The following is a 23,393-nucleotide window of genomic DNA, read 5'->3' as shown; positions in this document are numbered from 1 at the left end:
TTCACACTGAGGCAATGCGCTGGCAGGAGAGAAAAAAATCTCCTGCTAGCAGCAACTTTATACCGCTCTTTCCCATTTAAAACAATGGGAAACCGTGGCAGTACCGCTCGCAATGTGCCTCTGCAGGAGGTTAATACCGCACCGCTAGCGGCCGAATCCCGCGGAAAATCCGACGGTATAGCACCACTATTTTTAGCGGCGCTATACCGACACCACGGCTCCCGCCCCAGTGTGAAAGGGGCCTTAGTCGTAGCGTGTTGGGACACATCAAGCCTTGGCACCTGTGAGTGGACCTGGTGTATGGATTGGGTTGTTCCTGCAGAGAGCGCTGTTACCTTTCTTCTCTTCCATAATGGTCTTGACCAGGCAGGATTTGGTCCCAGGAAATCTGCATGACTGAGGGGAAAGGTGAACTTATCCTCCAAGTCATTCCCAGTTCATAAGAGAGGATGCCGGTTGCAGGAGACTGGTTTGTTATGCTTACAGAAAGCCCAGCGAGACACAGGGTATGAAAGACACCTAGGTGCATGAACCTCTCCTCCATGTCCAAAAGCCATTAGCTGAGATTAACTGAAGTTAGAGATGCTTGACCCTAGGGTCAGTCGCTGTGTATAGTACTGATACCCTTGGTATCTTACACAAATGGACCAGACTACCTCTGCTGATGCAGGAAGAACTCCCATTAACCCTTAGGGGTGAAGACAGCAGTACCTAGTTGGTGTATTGTGGAGCCCAAATTAAGAGACCTGACCAGAGAGGAATCCCACAAAAGAAAAAAAAAACACCTGTTTTTCTAAATCCAAAATACAGCCCCTGAGCAAATGATTTACAACACAGAGGAACCCCCTGAAGGTTTTTTGGTGGCCAAAACAGAACACAGCTGCTAAAGTTAAGCTGACACAGGAATTGAAGACCTTGGGCCAGATTCACATAGGTTAGCGGATCTTTAGATCCGAGTAACCTATGTGATTTAAGATCCGCCGCCGCAAGTTTTTGAGGCAAGTGGGTAATTCACAAAACACTTACCTCAAAACTTGCGGCGGCGGATCGTAAATCCCCCGGCGGAATTCAAATTCTGCGACTAGGGGGAGTGTAGTATTTAAATCAGGCGCGTCCCCGCGCCGATTTAAATGCGCATGCGCCGTCCGAATTTTCCCGGCGTGCATTGCTCCCAATGACGTCGCTAGGATGTCATTGGTTTCGGCGTGAGCGTAACTTGCGTCCAGCGCTTTTGTGAATCGACGTAGGCAAACGACGTAAAAAAAAAAAATTGACGCGGGAACGACTGCGATAGTTAACATTGACTGCGCCTCATAGAAGCAGGGGTAAGTATACGCCGGAAAAAGGCGAACGCAAACGACGTAAAAAAAAAAACGCCGGTCGTTCGTTTCGGAATCGGCGTAACTGCTCATTAGCATAATCGTCGCGTAAAAGATAGGGAAGCGCCACCTAGCGGCCGGCCTGGAATTACAGCCTAAGATCCGACGGTGTAACACAGTTACACCTGTCGGATCTTAGGGATATCTATGCGTAACTGATTCTATGAATCAGTCGCATAGATACGACCGGCACAACTCCGAGATACGACGGCGTACAAGGAGATACACCGTCGTATCTCTATGTGAATCTGGCCCAGAATCTCTAGGTAGTGGAGACACCAGGGGAAGATCGGTTAATCTGTAATGCATGTGGAGGAGAGGTTGAGTAGCTTAGGTGCGTGTCAGAGGCAAGGGATTGCCCCTGAAAGGCAGAGTAGCCAAAGTCCCGAAAGGATTAGCAACCAGCCTCCCACTTGTAAATGATACATCACTTTCATGCTTCTCCACGGACATGGCAGAGATTGCGCTGCCAATTTAGTATGTACAGTAAGATTCACTGCCTCTGTACAACATTCTAGACTTTTATACAGTAGATCAAGAACTAAAGGTACATAGTGTAAATTGCAAAACTGCCTAATAAGAATGTGTTTATCTTCCCTGGTGATCCCACCAGCCTAAGACATATGGAGGTGAATATGGTGGATGCATTTTTTTTCCGTTATGTTCACCTGGTGATCCTACATGTTACTTTCTATACTAGTATGAGAGCGCTCCCTAAAGCTGTATTCACACTATACCATTTTCTGTAGATTTTTTTTGGTAAATCTAAAGGAAATCTGACAATAAAAAAGTTGGATAATGTGTATGGGGTTCTATCTTTCACACTGAGGAGTTTTTCAGGCGGCACAGCCCTATAAATAGCGCCTAAATACCGCCTGAAAAACTCCTGCCCAGCCTTCTCAATGTGAAAGCCTGAGGGCTATCACACCGAGGCGATGCGCTGGCAGGAGAGAAAAAAATCTCCTGCAAGCAGCATCTTTGGAGCAGTGAGAGGAGCGGTATGTATAGTTAATACCGCCCCGCTAGCGGCCGAATCCCACGGCAATTCTGACAGTATAGCGCCGCTATTTTTAGCTGCGCTATACCGCCACAGCGCCTCCCGCCCCAGTGTGAAAGGGGCCTTAGTGTACAGATGAGCAGTAAGGCTACCCTAGACTTGTTTGCTCCCGATTAGGGATAAGCCGAACACCCCCCTGCACCAGAACTTGCGAACACACCAACTGTTCGTGTGAACTTTAGAACCCCGTTAAAGTCTATGGGACTCGAACATTTGAAATCTGAAGTGCAAATTTAAAAAGCTAATATGCAAGTTATTGTCCTAAAAAATGTTTGGGGACCTGGGTCCTGTCACAGGGGACATGTATCAAAACAAAAACATTTTTTTTAAAACGCCCGTTTTTTCGGGAGCAGTGAATTTAATAATGCTAAAAGTGAAATAAAAGTAAAATATTACTTAAAATTTTGTACCTGGGGGGGTGTAAAGTAAGCATGTGAAATAGCGCATGTTTCCAGTACTTAGAACTGTCCCTGCACAAAGTGTCATTTCTGAAAGGAAAAAAAGTCATTTAAAACCGGACTTGTGGCTATAATGAATTGTCGGCTCCGGCAATTCAGAGAGAATTCATTCATATAAAAAAAAAAAAACGTGGGGGTCCCCCAAAATTCAATTACCATTCCCTTCAGGTCTGATGTGGATTTTAAGGGGAACTCCACCCCAATTTTTTTTTTTAAATGGCGGAGTTCCCCCAAAAATCCACACCAGACCCCTTATCCGAGCAAGTTAACCTGGCCTGACGCAGAAAAGAGGGGGGGGGACAGAGTGCACCCCCCCCTCTCCTGAACCGTACCAGGCCACATGGGTAGGATGTCTCCATGTTGATGGGGACAAGGGCCTCATCCCCACAACCCTTGCCCGGTGGTTGTGGGGGTCTGCGGGCGGGGGGCTTATCAGAATCTGGAAGACCCCTTTAAACAAAGGGGACCCCCAGATCCTGCCCCCCCCCTCTATGTGAATTGGTAATGGGGTACATTGTACCCCTACCATTTCACGAAGGAAGTGTAAATAGTTGTAAAAAACACACACATACACCGTAGAAAAAAGTCCTTTATTGATTAAAAAAAAATCCAGCGGTGGTAACTCGGTCCCGGCTCCCTGCCAAGTCAGCAACTCAAAAGAAGTACTTTTATGTCAGAGATAGCCAGGCGACTAGCACAATAAGGCTCCATTCACACTAATGCGTTTTTTGATTCATTTTGCAGAAATGGAGGGATATTTTTTAACATGGTTTCCTATGGAACATGTTCACATTAATGTTTTTTTGTGCCTCTGCGTTTTTGGAAAGGGTCAGAGACTTTTTTTTCCCCCTGTAAAAAGCAGCATTTTGCGTGTAATAGAATTCAATGGACCCGCATCCAAAACGCAAGTGCCGCGATTTGCTTTTTTTTTTTTTTTTTACCCGTTTATAGCTGGTTGTTAAAGGAAATGTAAAAAAATGAAAATTGCCGGCCAAAAATAAAAAACGCAAATCGCAGTAATAACGTGTGTCAAAAAACGCAGCAAGCACCGCAAAAATGCTCAAAAGCAACATGCATAGGTGTGAATCGAGCCTTACAGCTTCCAGGTTTCTAACAGCAGAAGTTTATTTTACACCAAATGATCTCTGCTATCAAATAAATAGGACAAAAATTGGGAATAAACTGTTAGCGCAAACACTGGTACTACCGAACACTTAAAAAGCGGGCAATGTATATGTCTAGAAAACAGTCACAGTTTTATAGTCCATATACTGGTATAAAATGACCAGTCCTAAAAAGGAAGGAGATGGGAAGATGGTGGGCAGCTGTCCTCAGAGAAAAGTTAACTCTGTTAGGGGAAGACAAGGAAACAAAAAAGGGAAGCGCCACCTAAGTGCAATATGTCAGATACTATGTTTAATCTCAAAAGAAATGCACTTACAATACACAATTACAAAACAGGCTCATCAGGGTCGCATGATGCGCGGTGCGGTCCGGTTTCAGGTCCATCTAGATCCACGGATCTGCAGGCAGGGAGATAAATCCATCCTGTGGCCACCAGGAAACAGCCAGGTTCAGCCTGGAGGTGCAGATGATGACGTTATGAGAGAGCGGGACCAGGGAGAGCACCGGAAAGGAAGGTGAGACTAGAAACAACAGGCTACGCGCTCGAAGACAAGCTCCTTCTACAGGCCTACCTAGGTGGAATGTTGTTTGTTCAGTGCTTCATAGAAAGGCCACAGAAATGTGCCTGGGACCTTGGTGTTATGGCCAGATGACCAAAAGCAGTGAAGCATCCAGACAGGAGCCTGGGGAACTCCACCTCTTTACTGCCAAAAACATTAAGGCTGGGTTCACACTTGTATGGTGAGAATTTCAGCTCTGTTATCTCTGCAAAGAGATAACAGAGCTGTTCAGTGTTTCATCTGTGTGGTAGCTGTGGACTTACTGACCTGGGAGATGGGAGGGGGGGAGTGTAGTGAGCAGGGAGAGAAATCCTGTTAAGAAATAAACAAATCTGCAAATCAGATACGTGCCCCATAGAGGATAATGGGTCTGAATTTGCACCTGAGCCGCACCGCAATGCCTAGAAAATGCAGTGTTTTTACGAAATGCGCAGTGCGAATGAATCGCACATATGTAAACCAGCATCATTAAAATCAATGCATTTTAAAATGTTATGCAAATTGGATGCGGTGTGAGCCGCAACCAATTAGCATAGGCGTGAATGGGGCCTTATGCAGTTGGTTAATCAGGCATATTACGTCTGGTGCTGCTGTGAACACAGTTGGAGTAAAGCCTGTCCCAGTACAAAAAGCTTTGTCCCCCAGAAGCCAATCCTTTTAAGGTAGGTTACCCTATGGCATGGGTGCTCAACCTGTGGTCCTCCAGCTGTTGTGAAACTACAAGTCCAATGAGGCATTGCAAGCCACTGACAGTTACAAACATGACTCCCAAAGGCAGAAGAATGATGGGACTACATCTACAGCAGCTGGAGGGCCACAGGTTGAGCACTTATGCCCTATTGTTTATCCAAGACATAGGATGGCAACAATCAGCATGCCAGCTGTGGTGAAACCAAAAATCACACCATGTCTTTGCCCCTGGGAGTCAGGCCTTTGTCTGTCAGTCTTGTAATGCCAAAACCTGGAGTCTTGTATGTCTACCCTAGACTAAGATTTAAGCCACCTTAAATATTGCCATCACGTGGATGTGTTTACGGCTTAACTTCACAATGTAACTGTATACTAAGCTATGAGCTAGAACAGGAGTCTCCAAACGTTATAAATAAAGGGCCAGTTCATTATTCTGTAGGGGAGCCAGACTATGGCTAGTTAGAGAGAAAAGCAAAATAAAGCCCCATCATTGGTATCAGTGAAAGGAATAATGCCCCACCTGTGCCACTGGGAGAAATGATGCTCCATTGTGGGGGTCAGTGGGAGGGAAAGGTGCTCCACCATTGACAATAGGAGGAATTATGCCCCACTGTTGGGGTCAGATGAAAGCCTGGTGCTTCCTATTTGGCAGTGGGAAGAGGAAATAGTGCCCCATCAATGGTATCAGGAGGAGGAATAGTCCCCCAATCATTGGTGGCACTGGGAGGCATAGTGCCCCATTGTGGGTGGCACTGGGATGAATGGTGCCCCACCATTGATCGTAGGAGGAATTATGCCCCAATGTTGGGGTCAGTTGAAAGCCTGGTGCCTCCTGGTTGGCATTAGTAGGAGGAATAGTGCCTCATATCGTTGGGAGGAATGGTGCCCAGACTGGATAAAAGGGTCACTGTTTGGAGACCACTGAGCTCGAAGACAAGCAGTGTTTTTTGAAAAGTACAAAAGCGATTCTTGACCTAAGAAATCACTGGATGACGTTTGAAACATCAGGAAAATTTAGGCATAGTCATTGGGCTTAGAACTGCCTGGAACGAATGAGACCTGCAATGAAGAATCTCCCATAACAATCAATTGGCAACTCATTAATATGATCAAGGATTTTCAATTTCCAAACCACAGTCAGCTCTAATTTTTTTAATTACAGTAAGGCCACCAAAATCGATTGTACTACAGCTCTATAGAGACACAGTGATATCAGAACCGACAGTGACCCCAGCTCTGCAGGACACAAAAAATATAGGAGGCCAGCAAAAGCAGGCACATCCATCACCTAGGGACAATAGCTAAAAACTGAGGCAAAGCTGGGAGAGGTTATACATAGGTGGGGAATTTTTTGGTTTTACTTTTGCCATTGCAGCATAACTCAAGTAGTCATGAATATGAAGACCTCAGTGTTGCTGGGATGTACAATTAAGAAACATACTATTTTAAAAAATGTCAAAGCCTAATAAAGCAAGTCACACTTGGGGCAATTCAGGTTTCATGGGTTATGCAGTGAAACAGGACTGATCCACCATTGCAGAATATGAATTTTGGCACCTGAAGAAAGCTGGATTCTAATCTGCTAATACAGGGGGGACTGGCCTTTTCATCACCTTTTTTTACATTTTTATTCTAAACAGAAGTTCAATTAACCCCCTTATGCCCCATTAACCCATATGTGCGGTGGCAAAAAGCTGGACTTTAACACCCACACATATACATGCTGGCTGGCAATGTTTAAGCATGCTCCCAGCACAAAAAGCTGCCAAAAACAGCTCTAAGCCAGCAGGACTGAATTCCAATCATGTCACCACTATGCCAGCCAGCCAATCACAGTAATCACGTGATTGCTGATCCTTCCCACCAACTTGGGCAGTAATACATTTTAAAAGGGGATGCTGGGTTTTGTAGCAACCAACAGAATGTTGCACTGTGTACTCAATAATATTTAAGATCAAAGAGAGGCTCTAGCTTCCAGTCTCCCAACACAATTTCCTTTAAAGCTTTTTTTTGGGGGGGTTAAAGCAGGGTTCCGGGCATACGTTTTTTTTTTTTGCAAGCTAAAATCAATCACATTAAATAGACCCTAAAACATATTAATAGCTCCCCAATCATTCCAGAAATCATTGCAAACACTTGCCTTATATCCTCCAGCTCATGTTGTGGCCGTACCCATCATATGTGTGGGCATGTGAAGCCCAGTTCCATTTTCTTCCTGGTTTTCAGGGAGAGGTGCATGCTGGGCAATTTTTAGGCACAGTAATGCCCACAGACTCCTTTTCCCAGGAGGCAATGGGGTCTTAGGACAGGAAGTTGAACCACCGCGAACTAGGAACTAGGCAGATTACAAAATCTGCCTAGTAACAGATAGAAGTGAATAAAATTGTATTTATTGTTTTACATTAAGGCCAAGCCATTAATAGAAAGTAAATTTTTAGGGTGGAACTCCACTTTAACAAACGGATCCAGTTCCCTTAAAGCATTTTATACAGCACAGTGCTTGTGTTGTGCAATTTCGGCACGCTGGACCCCCTGAAAAAAACCTGGCTGATGCTGCCTGGTTATATCTTCCCCTCTGAAAACTGAGCACGATAATCAGGGCTGCTGAGCCGACACCATGGTCAATTTGCATTATTCCGTCCTCCGCAGCTCTGTCTCCTCGCCTGTCTGCTTGTACCAGTGCACCCCTCCGCTGCTCTCATATCTGCAACTGAATCATCTTATCCCCTCTGTACCATAATAACAATCGTGTCTGTGTTATGTAAAATATCTTACGATCTGTACCTATATGAGAGCGGTTCTCATCAAACTGTATTCTCTGTCTTCTCCCTCTCCTCCCCTGTTGACGTCAGCGGGAGGGCTTGGCCCCGCCCACTGGAACTGTGAGCCAGAAAGTAAAGAGAGCTGAGGAATCGGCTGAGCGCCGGGAGCCGTGCTTGTATAGGTACAGATCGGAAGATTTTTTTTACATTACACAGACACTTGTTATTATGGTACAGAGGGGATAAGACAATTTTATTGTAGTGGGTTAACAACCACGTCAAGTTTAAAAATGAAAAAAGTGTTAACATGACACTGATAAAGTAAGAAAAACAAAAAAACACAAACACTAGCTGGAAGTATGAATGTATCTCCTTTAGACAAATCACAGATAGCATGGCTACTTTACAGAGTTTTCTTTTTTGAACATTCTGTTAAAAGACCTGGCTTTCAAAATAACATTTTTGGACAAAAAGGTGGAGTACCAGCCTGCATTTAAACAGTTGCAGTACATATTGAGTCCTGTACATCCCAAACACCATGTTAAATAGCTGGATTTGACAAAGAGTTCCACTGAATTCTGTAATAATCAGTTTTGACAGGTGCAGATCCTTATAAGATAACTATGTACACACATCAGTCATTGTTCTTTCCACTTAAAAATTAATGGCTTTTCCAAATGATGCAGCCAAGTTTGCTTCCCGGAAGGCTTCTGATACGGTCTGATGGATGAAGAAAAAAATAAATATATGAGCATCTGAAAATAGAAGAACATGTAAGGAGCAAAAGAATTGTCACAGTACTTACAGGGTGGGCATGGCATACTCTGGCTATATCCTCACATGATGCTCCATATTCCATGGCAAGAGTGGCTTCATTAATCATCTCTCCAGCTCCCTGCAAGTTAGAAAAAAAAAAAGCTGAAGATTCAGAATAAATGATAAAGCTATACTGCGGGGTTTATTTTTTCTTATGCAATTAATATACAAACATATAACATCTTATTATTATGCTCTGTGCTGAGAAACAATTAGATTGAAACAAACAGGAGCTGCAGGCAAATTGATAAAATACAAAACCACTTTCCACTAATATTTTACATTAAGCCTGTGGGGACAGATATATGGGTTGTGTCACACTCCATTAGTTATGTACTTAGTCCAAACTCCTATCTTCCATGATTGTTCCACTTCCTTGATTCACTACATAGTGAAGCCAGGACCATGCAAAAATTAAATAGCAATGCGTGCCACCATATTTCTGCCCTTACAAGTTTAAATTGAGCTCTACCATAAAGAGTGGCACGAAAGACAAGAACGTTCAAGTTTATCCCACACTTTGTACAACATCCTGTAAACCTTAAAGAGGAGGTCCAGGCTCCTTTAGAAAAAATAAAAGTCAGCAGCTATAAATACTGCAACTGCTGACTTTTAATATTAGGACACTTACCTGTCCAGAAAACCCATGATATCGGCACCCCAGCTGATTTATTCCCACCATTGCTTGTAAGGGAAACCAGCAGTGAACCCTTGCTGTGGTTTGTAAATGGCCCGTCGGCGGGGGAAGGAGGGAGGTATGGGGGGCGAACTTCCGGGTGAACTTGCCACGCTGAGATCAGATGGACTTGTGGGGAGCTGTGACTGACATGTTTCGCGTTCTAACGCTTTTTCAACGTGACTTTGAAAAAGTGTTAGAATGCGAAACATGTCAGTCACAGCTCCCCACAAGTCCATCTGATTGCCACTGACGATTTAGTCCTGTACGTGGTTCCTCACCAGTTCCCTCCCTGTGGTTGCTGCTACTGACGCCGATGTTTACATCCTCCGATTGGCTGAACCGCGGCTCCCTGTTGACGTCATCAGAGTGCGCCCTGTCTTCCATTTGCTGGTCCTCTGGCGACGCTGCGTGTGTGCTGTTGTTACCCCCCGCCGTAGCGCAGGTACGTTACCGGCTCCCGGTGGAAGTTTGCCTGCCAGCTATTGCGGTCCTTACCATATCTGGGATCCTCACACCACGCTTTTTCCATCCTTTGCTGCAGGCCATCCATCACAACAGGTACTTTTGAGCCACTGCCCTTGCTTTCTCCATCTGTGTCTCGGCGATCAATGCACTAAAGTGGCAGAACTATCTGGGTGATTCAGGATCTGATGTTAACCTTTGCATCACAGACTTCTCAGTGGCACTCTTATTGGATTAGTTAATATACTATTATTATACCATATGTAGCGCCTGTGTACTTTTGTACAGGTGCTATGTTTAAATTTAGTGGGAGAATGAGAGAGTTATGTTGCTCTCATTCTTTGATTTGTTAAATTTGGCTTTCGCCAAATCTGGATTGTCCTGTGAGTCAGTCTGTGCTCCAGAGATGCAGTTTCATCTCTGGGCGGCAGGTGGCGTCAGAGGGGTCCAGGCGGAGCCGCTTCTTCCCAGCAGCCAATTGGAGGAGTTTTTCCCTCGTGGGGCATGCTGGGGAGGGGCATTTCTGTGGCGGAGGCCGTTGCTCGGGGTTCTTCGCGGGTTCCTGGTTCCAGGTGCGGCACCCACCTTTAGGATGTGCGCACATCACAGACCCCACCACTATGGCCTACCAGGCCGGGGTCACGTGCTACGCAGAGTTCCTGACTCTGGGCTCTCATAGCAACCGATGCTGCAAAGGGGCCCCAGTGACTTACTGGGTCCCCACTTCTATTAAGATCCCAAGCTGGGTGCTGTTCGGTGGGGGATCGGTCTGAGGAGAACCCGGAGGCAGGTGATCTAACAGGGCTTGAACGAACCATCGGGGATCTGGGTGACCGGACACTGACAGGGCACATTTAGACTGTCAGTCGGTAACCCCAAAAGACATACTGGGAGGATTCGCTCTATCGTTCACAAAAACAGTACTAGGCCTGTGGCAGAGGCTTCATCTAACATCCTAATTTAAATTAGAGCCAAGTCGTTGCTTCTTCCCAGAAGCTTTAAGTGGCGCTCTGGCTGCCAGGCCTGTGAGGAAGGACTGTCCAGGGGCACTTTACCCACTTCGGCTGGAGTGGCGACGTAGACGAATACAATTACAGAAGGCAGGACTGCCTTTACTATCCATAGCCTCTTCCTTCACCGACCTATCCTGTCCACCTCAAGTTTGTATGTTGGTCGTGTTTGACCAGAGAATAAAGCATTGAAAACGTCAACTAATGGTCCTGGACATTCTATTATTGCTCTAAACACCACCATCACCCCTAGACACAGTAAAGAGGCAACTTAAATACGCTGATTCCAAATCTGATCAGCGGCTCCTCCGGGGGTAGCGCTACACATATATCATGTTTTTACATTTTACATGATTATTTTAATCACTGTGTGTGTTTACTACATGTAATACCTACGTTATTTTTTAGACTATAAAGTCGTATGCCTTTATCCATTGAGCGCTGCTTTTTTTGTTATTGTGTCTGCTTGTCCATTCTCCAGTGGTTGGCGGCTGCACTGGTTATCAGTTACTTTTAACTTTACAGGTTGGACCAAGTCACGCTTAGTGTGGTTGTAGCGCCCACAGGGACATTTTTACGTTTGGTACCATATGGTACCTATTCTTTAACATTTATCTTAGTGCCAAGGTTAACTTGACGGCTGGTTCACGTCATGCATGCACAGGAATACACGGTGCGTTCCTGTGCGATTCTGTGTGGTGCGATTTCAGCCCATTCATTTTGAGTAGTGCATACTTTTGTACCATGCAATTCGGTGTGGGCAATATGCACTGTGTTTGGGTTATCATTAAATTATTGATACCCGCTGCAGATCACAAATGGACTGCAGCACAGGAACGCATATTTCATTCCTAGGAATTCCTGTGCTGGCATGGTATGAACTGGCCTTTAAAGTGGTTGTAAAGGCAGAAGGTTTTTTACCTTGCTGCATAAAAAACAAAAAACACACCACATACATCATGCATGCAGTTTTCCCCACAGCCCCTCCTAAATACATACTTGAGTCCGATCTCATTTCAATGATGTGCATCAGAGCGCAGGCTCTACTGGCTCTTTCGCTTCTCAATGGCTCAGATACAGCGGTGGGAGCAATTGACTCCTGCTGCTCTCAAATCTGAGCCATTGACGAGGGTGTGAGGGACACACAGAGCAGGATTCAGGAGTGAGCCAGCATGCATGAGTGCCCCCCCAAGCAGCTTGTAATGGGGGCACCAGTAGAAATATGACTAGCTTAAATGCTTATGTGAAACATCCAAAAGTAACTTACTTTCTTTACACTTAAAGTTAAACTAGAACAGTTTAATGTAAGCTTTATTGCTTACACACAAACCTACTGTATAAACACACAATCTTTGTTTTATAAAAGTTTCAAATATGCAATACATGATAAAGGGTTCCCCAAATACTATGGTTTAGCTAAAAAGAGTATTAATGCCAATTATGTGAAAATAAAACAGAGCTCAACCTGTGGCCAGACTGAAGACTAGAGGACAAATATTACTGTATTTATTGGCGTATAACACTCACTTTTTTACCCTGAAAATGGAGGGTAAACTGTGCCTGCGTGTTATACGCAGGGGGCTGTGGAAAGTTTTTTTCCTGAAACTTGCCTCTTAAAGTTAGGGTGCGTGTTATACGCCGATAAATACGGTACATTTTCTCATCTCTAATATATTTCTTTTAGTTCTTCCCATAATAAAGTATACACCACTATACATTTCTAGTAATAAGCTGATAAACTTACGGCTCCCAGGATATGAGCTCCAAGCATTCTGTCAGTAGACTTGTGACTGAGAATTTTCACCAAGCCATCTGTGTCCGCGTTCGTCTTAGCTCGGCTATTGGCAGCAAATGGGAACTTCCCAACTTTATACTCCACACCCTGCAGAATTCATAGAAAGACAGCATTATCTAGACACACACCAAATTGTACCATTAGCTATTGGAATTCTCAACCAGATTATCAGCAAATTAAAAATAAATTATCTAAAATGATGTAATGTCACAAAACACAAGAGAGTCGTATTTATACCTCCTCTTTTAGCTGTTCTTCTGTTTTGCCCACCCAGGCCACTTCAGGGTGGGTGTAGATTACAGATGGCACACAGTTGTAGTCAATGTGGACAGCTCCACCAGCCATTCCCTCCACACAGATAATGCCTTCATCTTCTGCTTTGTGTGCCAACATAGGACCAGCCACTACATCACCAATAGCATAAATACTAAAAAAAAGGAAGAAGAAAAACCACTGTTATTTTAAACCACCATTAAACAAAATTTTTAAATTGTTCTGTTAAAAGTGCAAGCACAGCTGAAATGTATATCTGGGAAAGAGCAGAGAAGGGTTAAAATCCCTACCAGATTTGTTTGCCATCTGTGTACCACTGGGGAATATTTTTTCACTCCCTGTCCTTAAGATACAAAAATTTGTGGAAATCTCCCAAAGTGAGAGGACCTGCCATCCAAGACAGTTGCTCCTGGAACACGCGTCCCTCCTTCTATCATTGTAAAATTTCTTCTTACCTCTGGGTACAACATTAAAAGAGGAAGTAAACCCTGACGAGTTAGTCTTCCTTTCTTCTTCTCTGCAAAGTAAAAAAGGCACAATGTGCTAGTATGCATCACATACTAGCACATTATGCAACCCTTGCCTACAAAGACTGTGCAATCCCCGCTGCAGGCTGTGCAGGTGCAAATCTACATGTCCTGCCGCTGATTCCTGCCACCAATCCTGTCTCACCTTCACACCTCCTATCACCCACAAGCCCCTTGGATCTGGAAGGAGAGTCAGTGAGGATGACCGCGAAAGAGCAACAGCTCGGGCTTGCTACGCTCTAAAGAGAAGACCGGGTTGCCGACCCCCTGATGTCAAAAACAGTGATTCGTCAGACCTGACCAGCTTCTTCTATTGCTCTGTGGTCCAGTCCCCAAAGCTTAAATTCCCATTGTAGGCACGTTTGCCTGTGGACATGGGTCAGCATGTGAGCACTTCACATTGTGTATATGAAGGAAAAAAAATTCTATATTACAAAGCTGCCAAGGGGTGTATGTTTCCGTATAGCTGGAGTAGAACTGCAAATATGTGCTCTGTAAATGACAACCGACTGTAAAAGCTTATTCTACACTAGACAAAAGGAAAAAATAATAATAATCGACACTGTGTAAAAATAAGTTAAGTCTTATGAGTTGTAAGCCTCTTTAAAGGAGGTTTACTTAAGAAAATAAAGGCGAACATGTTTGCAGGAAAAGAATGTGCATTTATTTTTTTCTCTCACACAAGGGCCTGTAAAGCATTTACGATTAGTGGATCGGGGGTGCAATTTCAGGCTCCTGCAAACTCTTTCTCCAGCTCTATGCCTGTACCTCTTGTATGGCTTTCAGTTAGGCTGGATTCACACCTATGCATTTTTAGTACATATTGCAGATTTGCACTCCAGAACATGTTTCATAGGAAACCATGGTAAATGGACTGTAGTGCAAATCTGATTAAAAAAAAAAAAAAAAAAAAACATACACAACACATTAAAATTGCATAGGTGTACCTTTCTGTTAAAAAAAATTGCATAGGTGTGAATCCAGCCTTAGAGAGGAAGGTGAAATGGACTACAAGTGCATTGAATACTGCACTCGTGTTCCATTGAAAAATAAAAGTGTGCCAACTGCAGGGGTAGATGGGACTTCCAGCTTATTCATTTACAGAACTGTGTGCATGAATGATGTCACCGTGCAGTCACAGCCCCAACAATTTAAAAGTAACAGCAGCCTGCCGGGGGAGGGGAAATTAAGAACGGGTCAATGACTGAAAGTGTGTTGACATCCACACTTGTGTTCCTTTGATCACTCCAACAGACGAGACTTGTAGTTTATCAATTCTGAGATCGCTGTGAATGAATGACCCACCTGTGACTAGGGGGGCTCTGAAGGCGAGAAAGGTCACCAGCACACCAAGGATCTCCAGAAAAAAAAGGTACAAAACTTTAAGTGATCACATCACAGGGAGTCTGAACACTAACTTGTCCTTTACTTGACGACAGATGATTTTGGTAAATAAGACATCTTCATGATTGATTTTTGTATATACATTTTGTTTTCCCTTCACCCCCCCCCCAGCACCACTGCAGTTTGCAGTTCTCTATTCTTTTTAATCCCCCTTTCTGCCCTCCCCTCCAAACCCATAACATTTTTTTTTTCTCCTTTTGCATTTGGGGCTACTATCAGTGTTTCCCATCCTCCTCTAATCTTGTCCTTTAACACCCCCTTTTTTCCCCCTCTTTAAGTGAGCCATCACCTCTGAAACTAGGATGTGATCGCTGAATAAAGCTTTGGACCTGTTCTGGAGATCCTCGGGGTCCTGGCAACATTTCTTGCTTTGAATGTCTTCAGTTTCCAGTTAGTGGTCGATGCAACACTCTCATTTACAGCCATTTTCTGGGCGTTGGATATACTGCGCTTGGACTGTGGGGTGGGGGGGGGGGGGCCGGGGACATTCCTAGCAACACGTTACACCCTAAATTCCGTTTCATTCAGGTCAGAGTTGTGGCTCTCATACACAGAGGCCGAGATGTTTGTCCATCCACCTGGTATTCTGTAAATGGTTCCCAGAATGTGTTCTGTGACTGAGCAGGGTAAGAGGAGGGGGCAAATAAACAGTATGGCTTATATGGGAAGCTCTGAAAAAAGATAAAGCACTAAAAGCCCAGAGATCTATACTATCTGACCTGAAAGTCCGTAAGTAATAAGGACATAACAGACATACACCCTCTTTACATTGAAGAGTTGAAAAAAAAAAAAAAAAAAAAAAGGGAGGGGAGAAGAAACACAATACCTGGAGATTTTTTTAAATGCTTTAAAAGAAAAAAACAAACAAACGAAAGGTCAGCTTCTCGTACTGAAGTCTGGGTATACAGCAGTAATATTTTATCTGCCCAAGTTCCAATCTAACAATAACAGGTAAGCTGCAATTGCATGTGCTCAGCAATGATAGCAATGAACGGACTTGATTGGCTAGAAGTTATATTTGTATGCTGATCTTTGTTATGTCAAGCAGTGCTTACTTGGGAATCTTTGTCTGAAATCTGCTGTTGATTGGTATTCTGCCCCTGTTGTCCAGCTCAATTCCCATCTCCTGCAGTCCCAGGCTTTGGGTAAAGGGTCGACGGCCGATACATACAAGCAGAACATCACATGCAACTACCTCCTCCTTGCCACCAGCGGCTGCTTCAATACTGTCAACAAAGAAAGAAATTGGAGGAGGAAAACCAATGTTCTCTTTAACAACTCAATTTGACAATACAACACGTAAAGCATGCAGCGATATCCTTGCTAATATTTTATGCTGCACTTAAAGTGACACCAATCGCTACCCTTATTTTCCAAAAAGAATACACACACACACACACACACATCTCCACTAATAACAGTCCTGTTATTTTTAATGAAATAGTTTTTTACAGTCTCTTTGTAACATTCTCTGTGAGCTCCCAAGCACTCTCTTTACCCCTCACTTCAGTTTGTTTGAAACAAGCAGTGCACATTAGTTGCGGTCATATGCACGACTCAATGCACATTACAAATCCCACAGCCCTAGTCCATCTTGGGGGACAGCGAGAGAGTGAAATTACATTCCTGAAAGGCAAGGATCTCCTGGCCAAGCTTTGCATTACACCGGCCTGTAGATTGTTTGCAATACTAACTCAATGTCTTGCCACATACTTCAGTGTGTTTACATTGCAATCAGCTGTGAATGAACACAGCTGATCGCGTGGTAAAGGGCCGCTGTAATTGGTCCTTTACTTCAATCTGGGATTAGCAGTGTCTGAAGGATACAGCTATCACAGAGCACGCTAGGTGCGGTTTTGAGGGGACATCAATAGACTGGACTACTGCGCTGTAGCCATCATTCGACCATAGCGTGGTCAGCAAGTGATTAAACAATGCATGCAATTAATCAATTAAAAAAAAAAAAATACATACGAAACATCAATCTTGCCATCTGGCCTCTTGGCTGCACCAGTGACCTTTGTGTTCAGTTTGAACTTGAGACCTTGTTTCTGAAGTATGCGTTGGAAATTTTTTGATATTTCCATGTCAATGCCTAACCCACCAACATGGCCCAAGAATTCAACTGCTGTAACATCTGCTCCCAACCGCTGCCACACAGATCCCTGATAAGAGAAAAAACAAAAAACAAATCAGCATTATCAATACATGCAAAAAAACAACATATATTAAAGTATTGCTCTCCAGAACCTCAATGTAGGGATCTCCTAACACCCTAAAGTAGCTGTGACATACAGCAAGCATTGGAAGAGATCCTTTCTAAATTCTTGGAGTCTTCACCCCATGATAAGTTATACCAAATATATTTGACCCTTTTAAGCACAATAAAGAATGTTTGGTAAAATCTTACTACATCTAATTGTACTATATACATCCATTAGAAACATTTAACTATCTATATCAATGTATACTAGCAAGTTTTTAACAAGAAATAAAATATACTTTTTAGAAAAAAAGAAAAAAAAAAACATACAAATGATTTACCAATTCAACACCAATTACACCAGCACCAATAACCACCATCTTTTCAGGCACTTTTTTCAGAGATAATGCACCAGTGGATGAAACTACTGTGTCTTCATCTATCTGGAATTAGATTATTAAAAGACATGAGACCATAAATGCCTAGGTTTCATATTAAACAAACAAAAGTTGCATAGTAAAGATTAAAACAATACCTAAACCTATGCAATACAAACATTAATAATACAAATATTATATATACACACACACATAGTTTTCTGCAACAGGGTTTTCTGAACGGTTAAGGACCACAAACTTTAAGCCCCCATTCACACCTAGGCGTTTTTACGCCTGTAGTGCTACGCCGCAGCCGCCAGAGGGACGAAAACACATGTCCCTCTATGGAGATGGTTCACATCTTCACGCTGAACGCCGGATGCCTGCCGCCTGAAAAAAGGTCCCGGACCTTTTTTTCAGGCGGCTTTCGGCGTTCGGCTAGGAGATGGGAAGCATCTCCATAGAGGGGGTCAATCTGGGGCACATCTAGGCGGACAATACCGGCGTTTTGTCGCCGCAAATCGCGGTACAAAACGCTGCTATTTGTACCGCGATTTGCGGCGACAAAACGCCGCAAATTTGTCTGCCTAGGTGTGAATGGAGCCTAAGAGGCAGTCGGACAGTTTTTTACCTTCATGCTTTCTATGCAACAAGGGGAAAAAAAAAAACACTGTTTTTAGCATCCCCCCCAATACTTACCTGAGCTCCATCTAGATCCAGCAATGTGCACCAGAGCGGCTGCTCTCCCAGGTCTATCCCTCATTGGCTGGGACACAGCAGCGAGTGCCATTAATCACAGCCAGTGAGGGGGGGAGCACGAGCGGCTGCTCTCCCAGGTCTCTCCCTCCTCATTGGCTGGGACACAGTGGAAGCCATCAATCACAGCCAGTTAGGAGGGAGCAGGGGGATGGGGCAGAGCCATGCTCTGAGTATAATTAACACAGAGGTGGCTCAGGGGTGAGCACATACAAATTTACCCATAGGAAAAGGCTTGCTATGGGGGCACTCGACAAGGGAAAGGGGGGCCAGGAGCTCCAGCAGGCCCCCCCCCCCCCCCCCCAAGAAGAGGAGGATCGGGGCTTCTCTGTTCAAAACCATTTCAAAGTATGTAGAACATTTATTTTTTTTTATAAAAAAAAACATGAGCCTTTAATATCACTTTAAAGCAAAGTTCCACCCAAGAACTCCCGCTTTAAGAGCAGGTGACCCCCTAACATGCCACATTAGGCATGCAATTTTTTATTGTGGGGAGCGGAAACCCTCTTTTAAGTGGGTTCCAGCTCCCACTTCCTCCCGGGGCTCTGTGGCACAGGAAGTTCACATCTCCCCCCTCCCTCTCAGCAATCATCTGGGACACGTCACAGGTCCGAGATTATTGCCCAGCCAATCAAGGTGCGCAGCGCGGCTCGTGCATGCCTGGGTGTGAAGCCACAGCTGGGCGCCCACAGTCACGATGCTGGCATCGCAGAGAGGAGGGGTAGACGAGCGGGGCTTTCGTATGCCCGCCTCGCTGGGACAGGCGAGTGTCCGATTACTAAAAGTCAGCAGCTACACTTTTTTTAGCTGCTGAATTTTATATGGGTGGAACTTCGCTTTAAGGATAAATGGACAATAGCGTGATAACTAGAATCTTTAAATCTATAGACATGATCAAACACACAGTGAAGATGGCAGGAAGAGAAACAATGAAGATCAGAATGCAAGCAGTATTTTTAACCTGTCCTATCAATCCTCAGTCTGTGTTCACCCATAGATGAGCCGTTTACCCAATATGGGTATCCTTTACAAATATCTAGATTTTCCAGCATTCATTAAAAAAGGTAATCTGATTTATTCATTTATTAAATTATAACAAAACAAACATATTATTACTTATACATCATTTTTTAGGGACATTCATACCACCCAAATTTCAGTTCTTGGACTTTTGGTATGGCCTGTTTAAATGGCCACAAATGTCATAGAACGGAAGTTAGGATTGAGACATATACAGTTGATATACAGACAGTCCTCAATTTTTCTTTTTGCAAGTGCACCAACATGGCTGTGATTACCTCAAGCACCGCCATATTGGAAAAAAAACAATAGGTAGGAAGGAAGGAAGAAATTTTAAACCAAGTTACCTCGATTCCTGAAAAAGGGGCAACCTCAGAACCAGTGGCTATGAGGATATTCTTAGTGTTGATGACCTGTGTGCTTCCATCTGCTTTTGTTGCTGTTACTTGGTTTTTCCCTGTGATCTTTCCATGGCCTTGGACATGCACAACCTGTGTGAAAAGCATTGTACATTTGTTATAAAAAAAAGAAAGAAAAGGAAAAGAAAAAGGAAAAGAAAAGGAAGGAAAGAGATGATGCAAAACAAATTTTTACTGATTCTCAACAGTCAGACGTTTTTGGACGCTGTACTGGCCGCAAACATGAATTTCAATGAATTACTGCACATTGCTTATATTAAACAGATATACTGTATTACGCACATAAGGCTGGATTCAAGATATGGACTCCATATTTCTTTTTAGGGTTTTTTATGCTGTGGCCAGAAACCACTTTTTTTCATTTGCTGTGTATTTTAGCACAGAATTTTCTGAAGTAGTATGTATTTAAAGGGCCAAAAGGGTTAAAGGGTCTAGCCAAAAGTGATATTTTAAAATTATAGTCAGAAGCCTAGCTGCCTGAGCCAGCCCTTGGTGTTGGTCATTTAAACCCAAACAGCATAAATTAAATATATTGGTAAAATATAAATAAAAAAACACACACAAACTCAGACAGTAGTAACCCTCATGACAACAGCCAGTGAGAAGAAACAAATAGATACAAGTTGTCAGGTGGTTCAACTGACACAAGAGGCAACTTTGTAATAAGTGAAACCATTGTACAGGACAGCACATACGTTGGGAAAAAAATGCAAATGCATGCTGTAAAATCAGACCTTGTTCTGTTTAAAGAGGTGAGCAATGCCAGTAGTAAGAGATTTCACAGCACCACTCTTTTGGTCCATCATCTTTTCTAGATTTAAGCTAAGGCCAGTCACTATTAGGAAAAAGAAATAAAGAAAATGGTGGTTAAACCAGGAAAATACTAAATTTAAAGTGTATCCAAATTAAAACCAAACAGTTTCATTTTAGGCTTTTGTGTCCCCCCCCCCCCCCCCCCCATCTGGTAGCCCTGCAAATAAAACCCCAACTCTGCTGTTTTTGTATTTATAGGGGGCCACGATTGCCACTTAAGCAAACATGTCTGTATGTGTTCATTTCCATGACACAGGTGCTTAACCTAAATTAAAAAAAAATGAATGCAGCCACCAGATTTAAGGACTAGAACAATGCAATGCATACAATTTGGTTTTTAGTTACCCTTTAACCACTTCCCGACCTCCTCATGTACATATACGTCAGCAGAATGGCACGGACAGGCACAATCACGTACCTGTACGTCCTCTGCTAGACGTGGGTGGGGGGTCCAATCGGGACCCCCCCCGGTACATGCGGAGGTCGGGTCCGCTCGGGGAGCGATCCGGGACGACGGCGCGGCTATTTGTTTTTAGCCGCTCCGTCGCGATCGCTCCCCGGAGCTGAAGAACGGGGAGAGCCGTGTGTAAACACGGCTTCCCCGTGCTTTACTGTGGCGGCGCATCGATCGAGTGATCCCTTATATAGGGAAGACTCAATCGATGTTGTCAATCCTACAGCCACACCCCCCTACACTAGTAAACACACACACAGTGATCCCTAAATCCTACAGCGCCCCCTGTGTTTAACTCCCAAACTGCAACAGTCATTTTCACAATAAAGAATGCAATTTAACCACTTCCCGACCTCCGCATGTAAATGTACGTCCACAATATGGCACGTACAGGCACATGGGCGTCATTGTACGTCCTTGCATATTAGCGGGTGGGGGGTCCGATCGGGACCCCCCCCGCTACATGCGGAGGTCGGGTCCGCTCGGGGAGCGATCCGGGACCACGGCGCGGCTATTTGTTTATAGCCGCTCCGTCGCGATCGCTCCCCGGAGCTGAAGAACGGGGAGAGCCGTATGTAAACACGGCTTCCCCGTGCTTCACTATGGCGGCGCATCGATCGTGTCATCCCCTTTATAGGGGAGACACAATCGATGACGTCATTCCTACAGCCACACCCCCCTACAGTTGTAAACACACACTAGGTGCACCCTAACTCCTACAGCGCCACCTGTGGTTAACTCCCAAACTGCAACTGTAATTTTCACAATAAAGAATGCAATTTAAATGCATTTTTTGCTGTGAAAATGACAATGGTCCCAAAAATGTGTCAAAATTGTCGCTCTATTTTTGTTTATAGCGCAAAAAATTAAAACCGCAGAGGTGATCAAATACCACCAAAAGAAAGCTCTATTTGTGGGAAAAAAAGGACGCCAATTTTGTTTGGGAGCCACGTCGCACGACCGCACAATTGTCTGTTAAAGCGACGCAGTCCCGAACTGTAAAAACCCCTTGGGTCTTTAGGCAGCAATATGGTCCGGGGCTTAAGTGGTTAAAATTGATCTCCACGTTTCCGGTCACTTTAGATTGTTTGGACCAAACAAACCATTTCCATCGCTATGGGGTTTATTTACTAAAGGCAAATCCACTTTGCCTTACAAGTGCATTTGTAGTGCAAAGTGGATTTGCCTTTAGTAAAATCAACCCCCAAGTGCCGCACTGCCTCTAAGCACTGTATGTACTGTATGTAGCCTCAGCAACATACAGGACAGTGTGCTGGGCTCTGGCTGTGAGAAACTTCCCATCTCATACCCAGAACAAAATAAAATAAGAGTCGGTCTAAGCAACACTTTGTATTCTGTGAATGAATAAAAGCTTTCTCTGATTGGCTGAGTCGGAGGGACAGGCTGATGACGTTACGTTCTCTGACTCAGACTATCCCTGAATACAAAGCTTCCTATGAATGGCTGAGCACCTGTCAGATCAACTCTTATTTTGTTCTGGGTGTCAAATGGGAAGTCTCTCTCACAGACGGAACCCAGTACTCTTTACTGTATGTAGCTGAAGCTACATACAGTGCTTAAAGCCAGTGCAGTACTTATTGAAGGAAATAGCTCATTTATAGTGACAGGAAGCATGAACATCAACTTTAAAAAAAGAAGTGGGGAATTAAAAAAATAAAATTACACACACTAACCTGTGCAGATGCAGCATCGATCCAAAGCTACAGCTCCCCCTGCCGCCTCTACACCCAGAACTGAGTGATTAAAGACTGCCGATTGCTCAATTCTCGAGTCTGCTCTGAACAGTGTGGCAACTAACCACTCTCTGCTCTGCCCCTGTAGAGCTCTGTGCAGGGGGCATGAGCAGCTGGCTCAGGCTCTCTGTGACTTGCTGGCAGCTGAATCTGGGTCAAGAGTGCAGAACCAAGTGCACTCCTGTGACCCACAGGAGGAGAAGTATGGATAAAAGACCTAAAAGTACACTCTAACCCTAAGCTACTTTCCTCTGCTCCCCAACCATTTAAGCAAGGCTGTCTCATGTTCTACTCTATACACATCCTTTGACAGCCGCTTACCAATCACCATATGCCTGGATAGCTGACCAAAGAGCAGCTTTAAAATAGTTTAAAGCAACCTTGTTGCTAATAAAAATTTGAATCCAGAAGCCTAATGTAAGGTTAGGTGTTCAGCAATTCCATTGTTCCACCCAAAGGCCCCTTTCAAACTGGGGCATGGGCGGCGGTAAAATCGCCGCTATTTTTAGCGGTGCTTTACAGTCATTTTTGTGGAGGTATCCGGCCGCTAGCAGGGAAAAGGGTTAAAACCACAACATTCATTTCAATGGGCAAGAGCGG

At 44.1% G+C, this 23,393-nt stretch overlaps 1 protein-coding gene across 1 annotated transcript in view; it reads right to left on the bottom strand.

Annotated features, from left to right (window-relative positions):
* Positions 1-8,383: 8,383 nt before the first annotated feature.
* Positions 8,384-23,393, bottom strand: part of DLD (dihydrolipoamide dehydrogenase) — a 35,227-nt gene continuing 20,217 nt past the window's right edge. Inside the window, exons 6-14 of the mRNA XM_040343549.1 lie at positions 20,507-20,607; positions 19,701-19,844; positions 17,542-17,643; positions 16,972-17,162; positions 16,053-16,223; positions 13,031-13,220; positions 12,743-12,880; positions 8,837-8,926; positions 8,384-8,751 (exon numbers count right to left, since the gene is read on the bottom strand). Of these exons, the coding sequence (XP_040199483.1) occupies positions 8,686-8,751; positions 8,837-8,926; positions 12,743-12,880; positions 13,031-13,220; positions 16,053-16,223; positions 16,972-17,162; positions 17,542-17,643; positions 19,701-19,844; positions 20,507-20,607 (1,193 nt within the window). The 3' untranslated portion in view covers positions 8,384-8,685. The remainder of the gene's footprint in view (positions 8,752-8,836; positions 8,927-12,742; positions 12,881-13,030; positions 13,221-16,052; positions 16,224-16,971; positions 17,163-17,541; positions 17,644-19,700; positions 19,845-20,506; positions 20,608-23,393) is intronic.

The sequence above is a fragment of the Rana temporaria genome, chromosome 3, assembly GCF_905171775.1.
Source record: "Rana temporaria chromosome 3, aRanTem1.1, whole genome shotgun sequence".
In the NCBI taxonomy this organism is placed as follows: domain Eukaryota; kingdom Metazoa; phylum Chordata; class Amphibia; order Anura; family Ranidae; genus Rana; species Rana temporaria.
The sequence above is the reverse complement of the archived record's forward strand: the minus strand, read 5'-3'. Positions and strand labels throughout refer to the sequence as shown.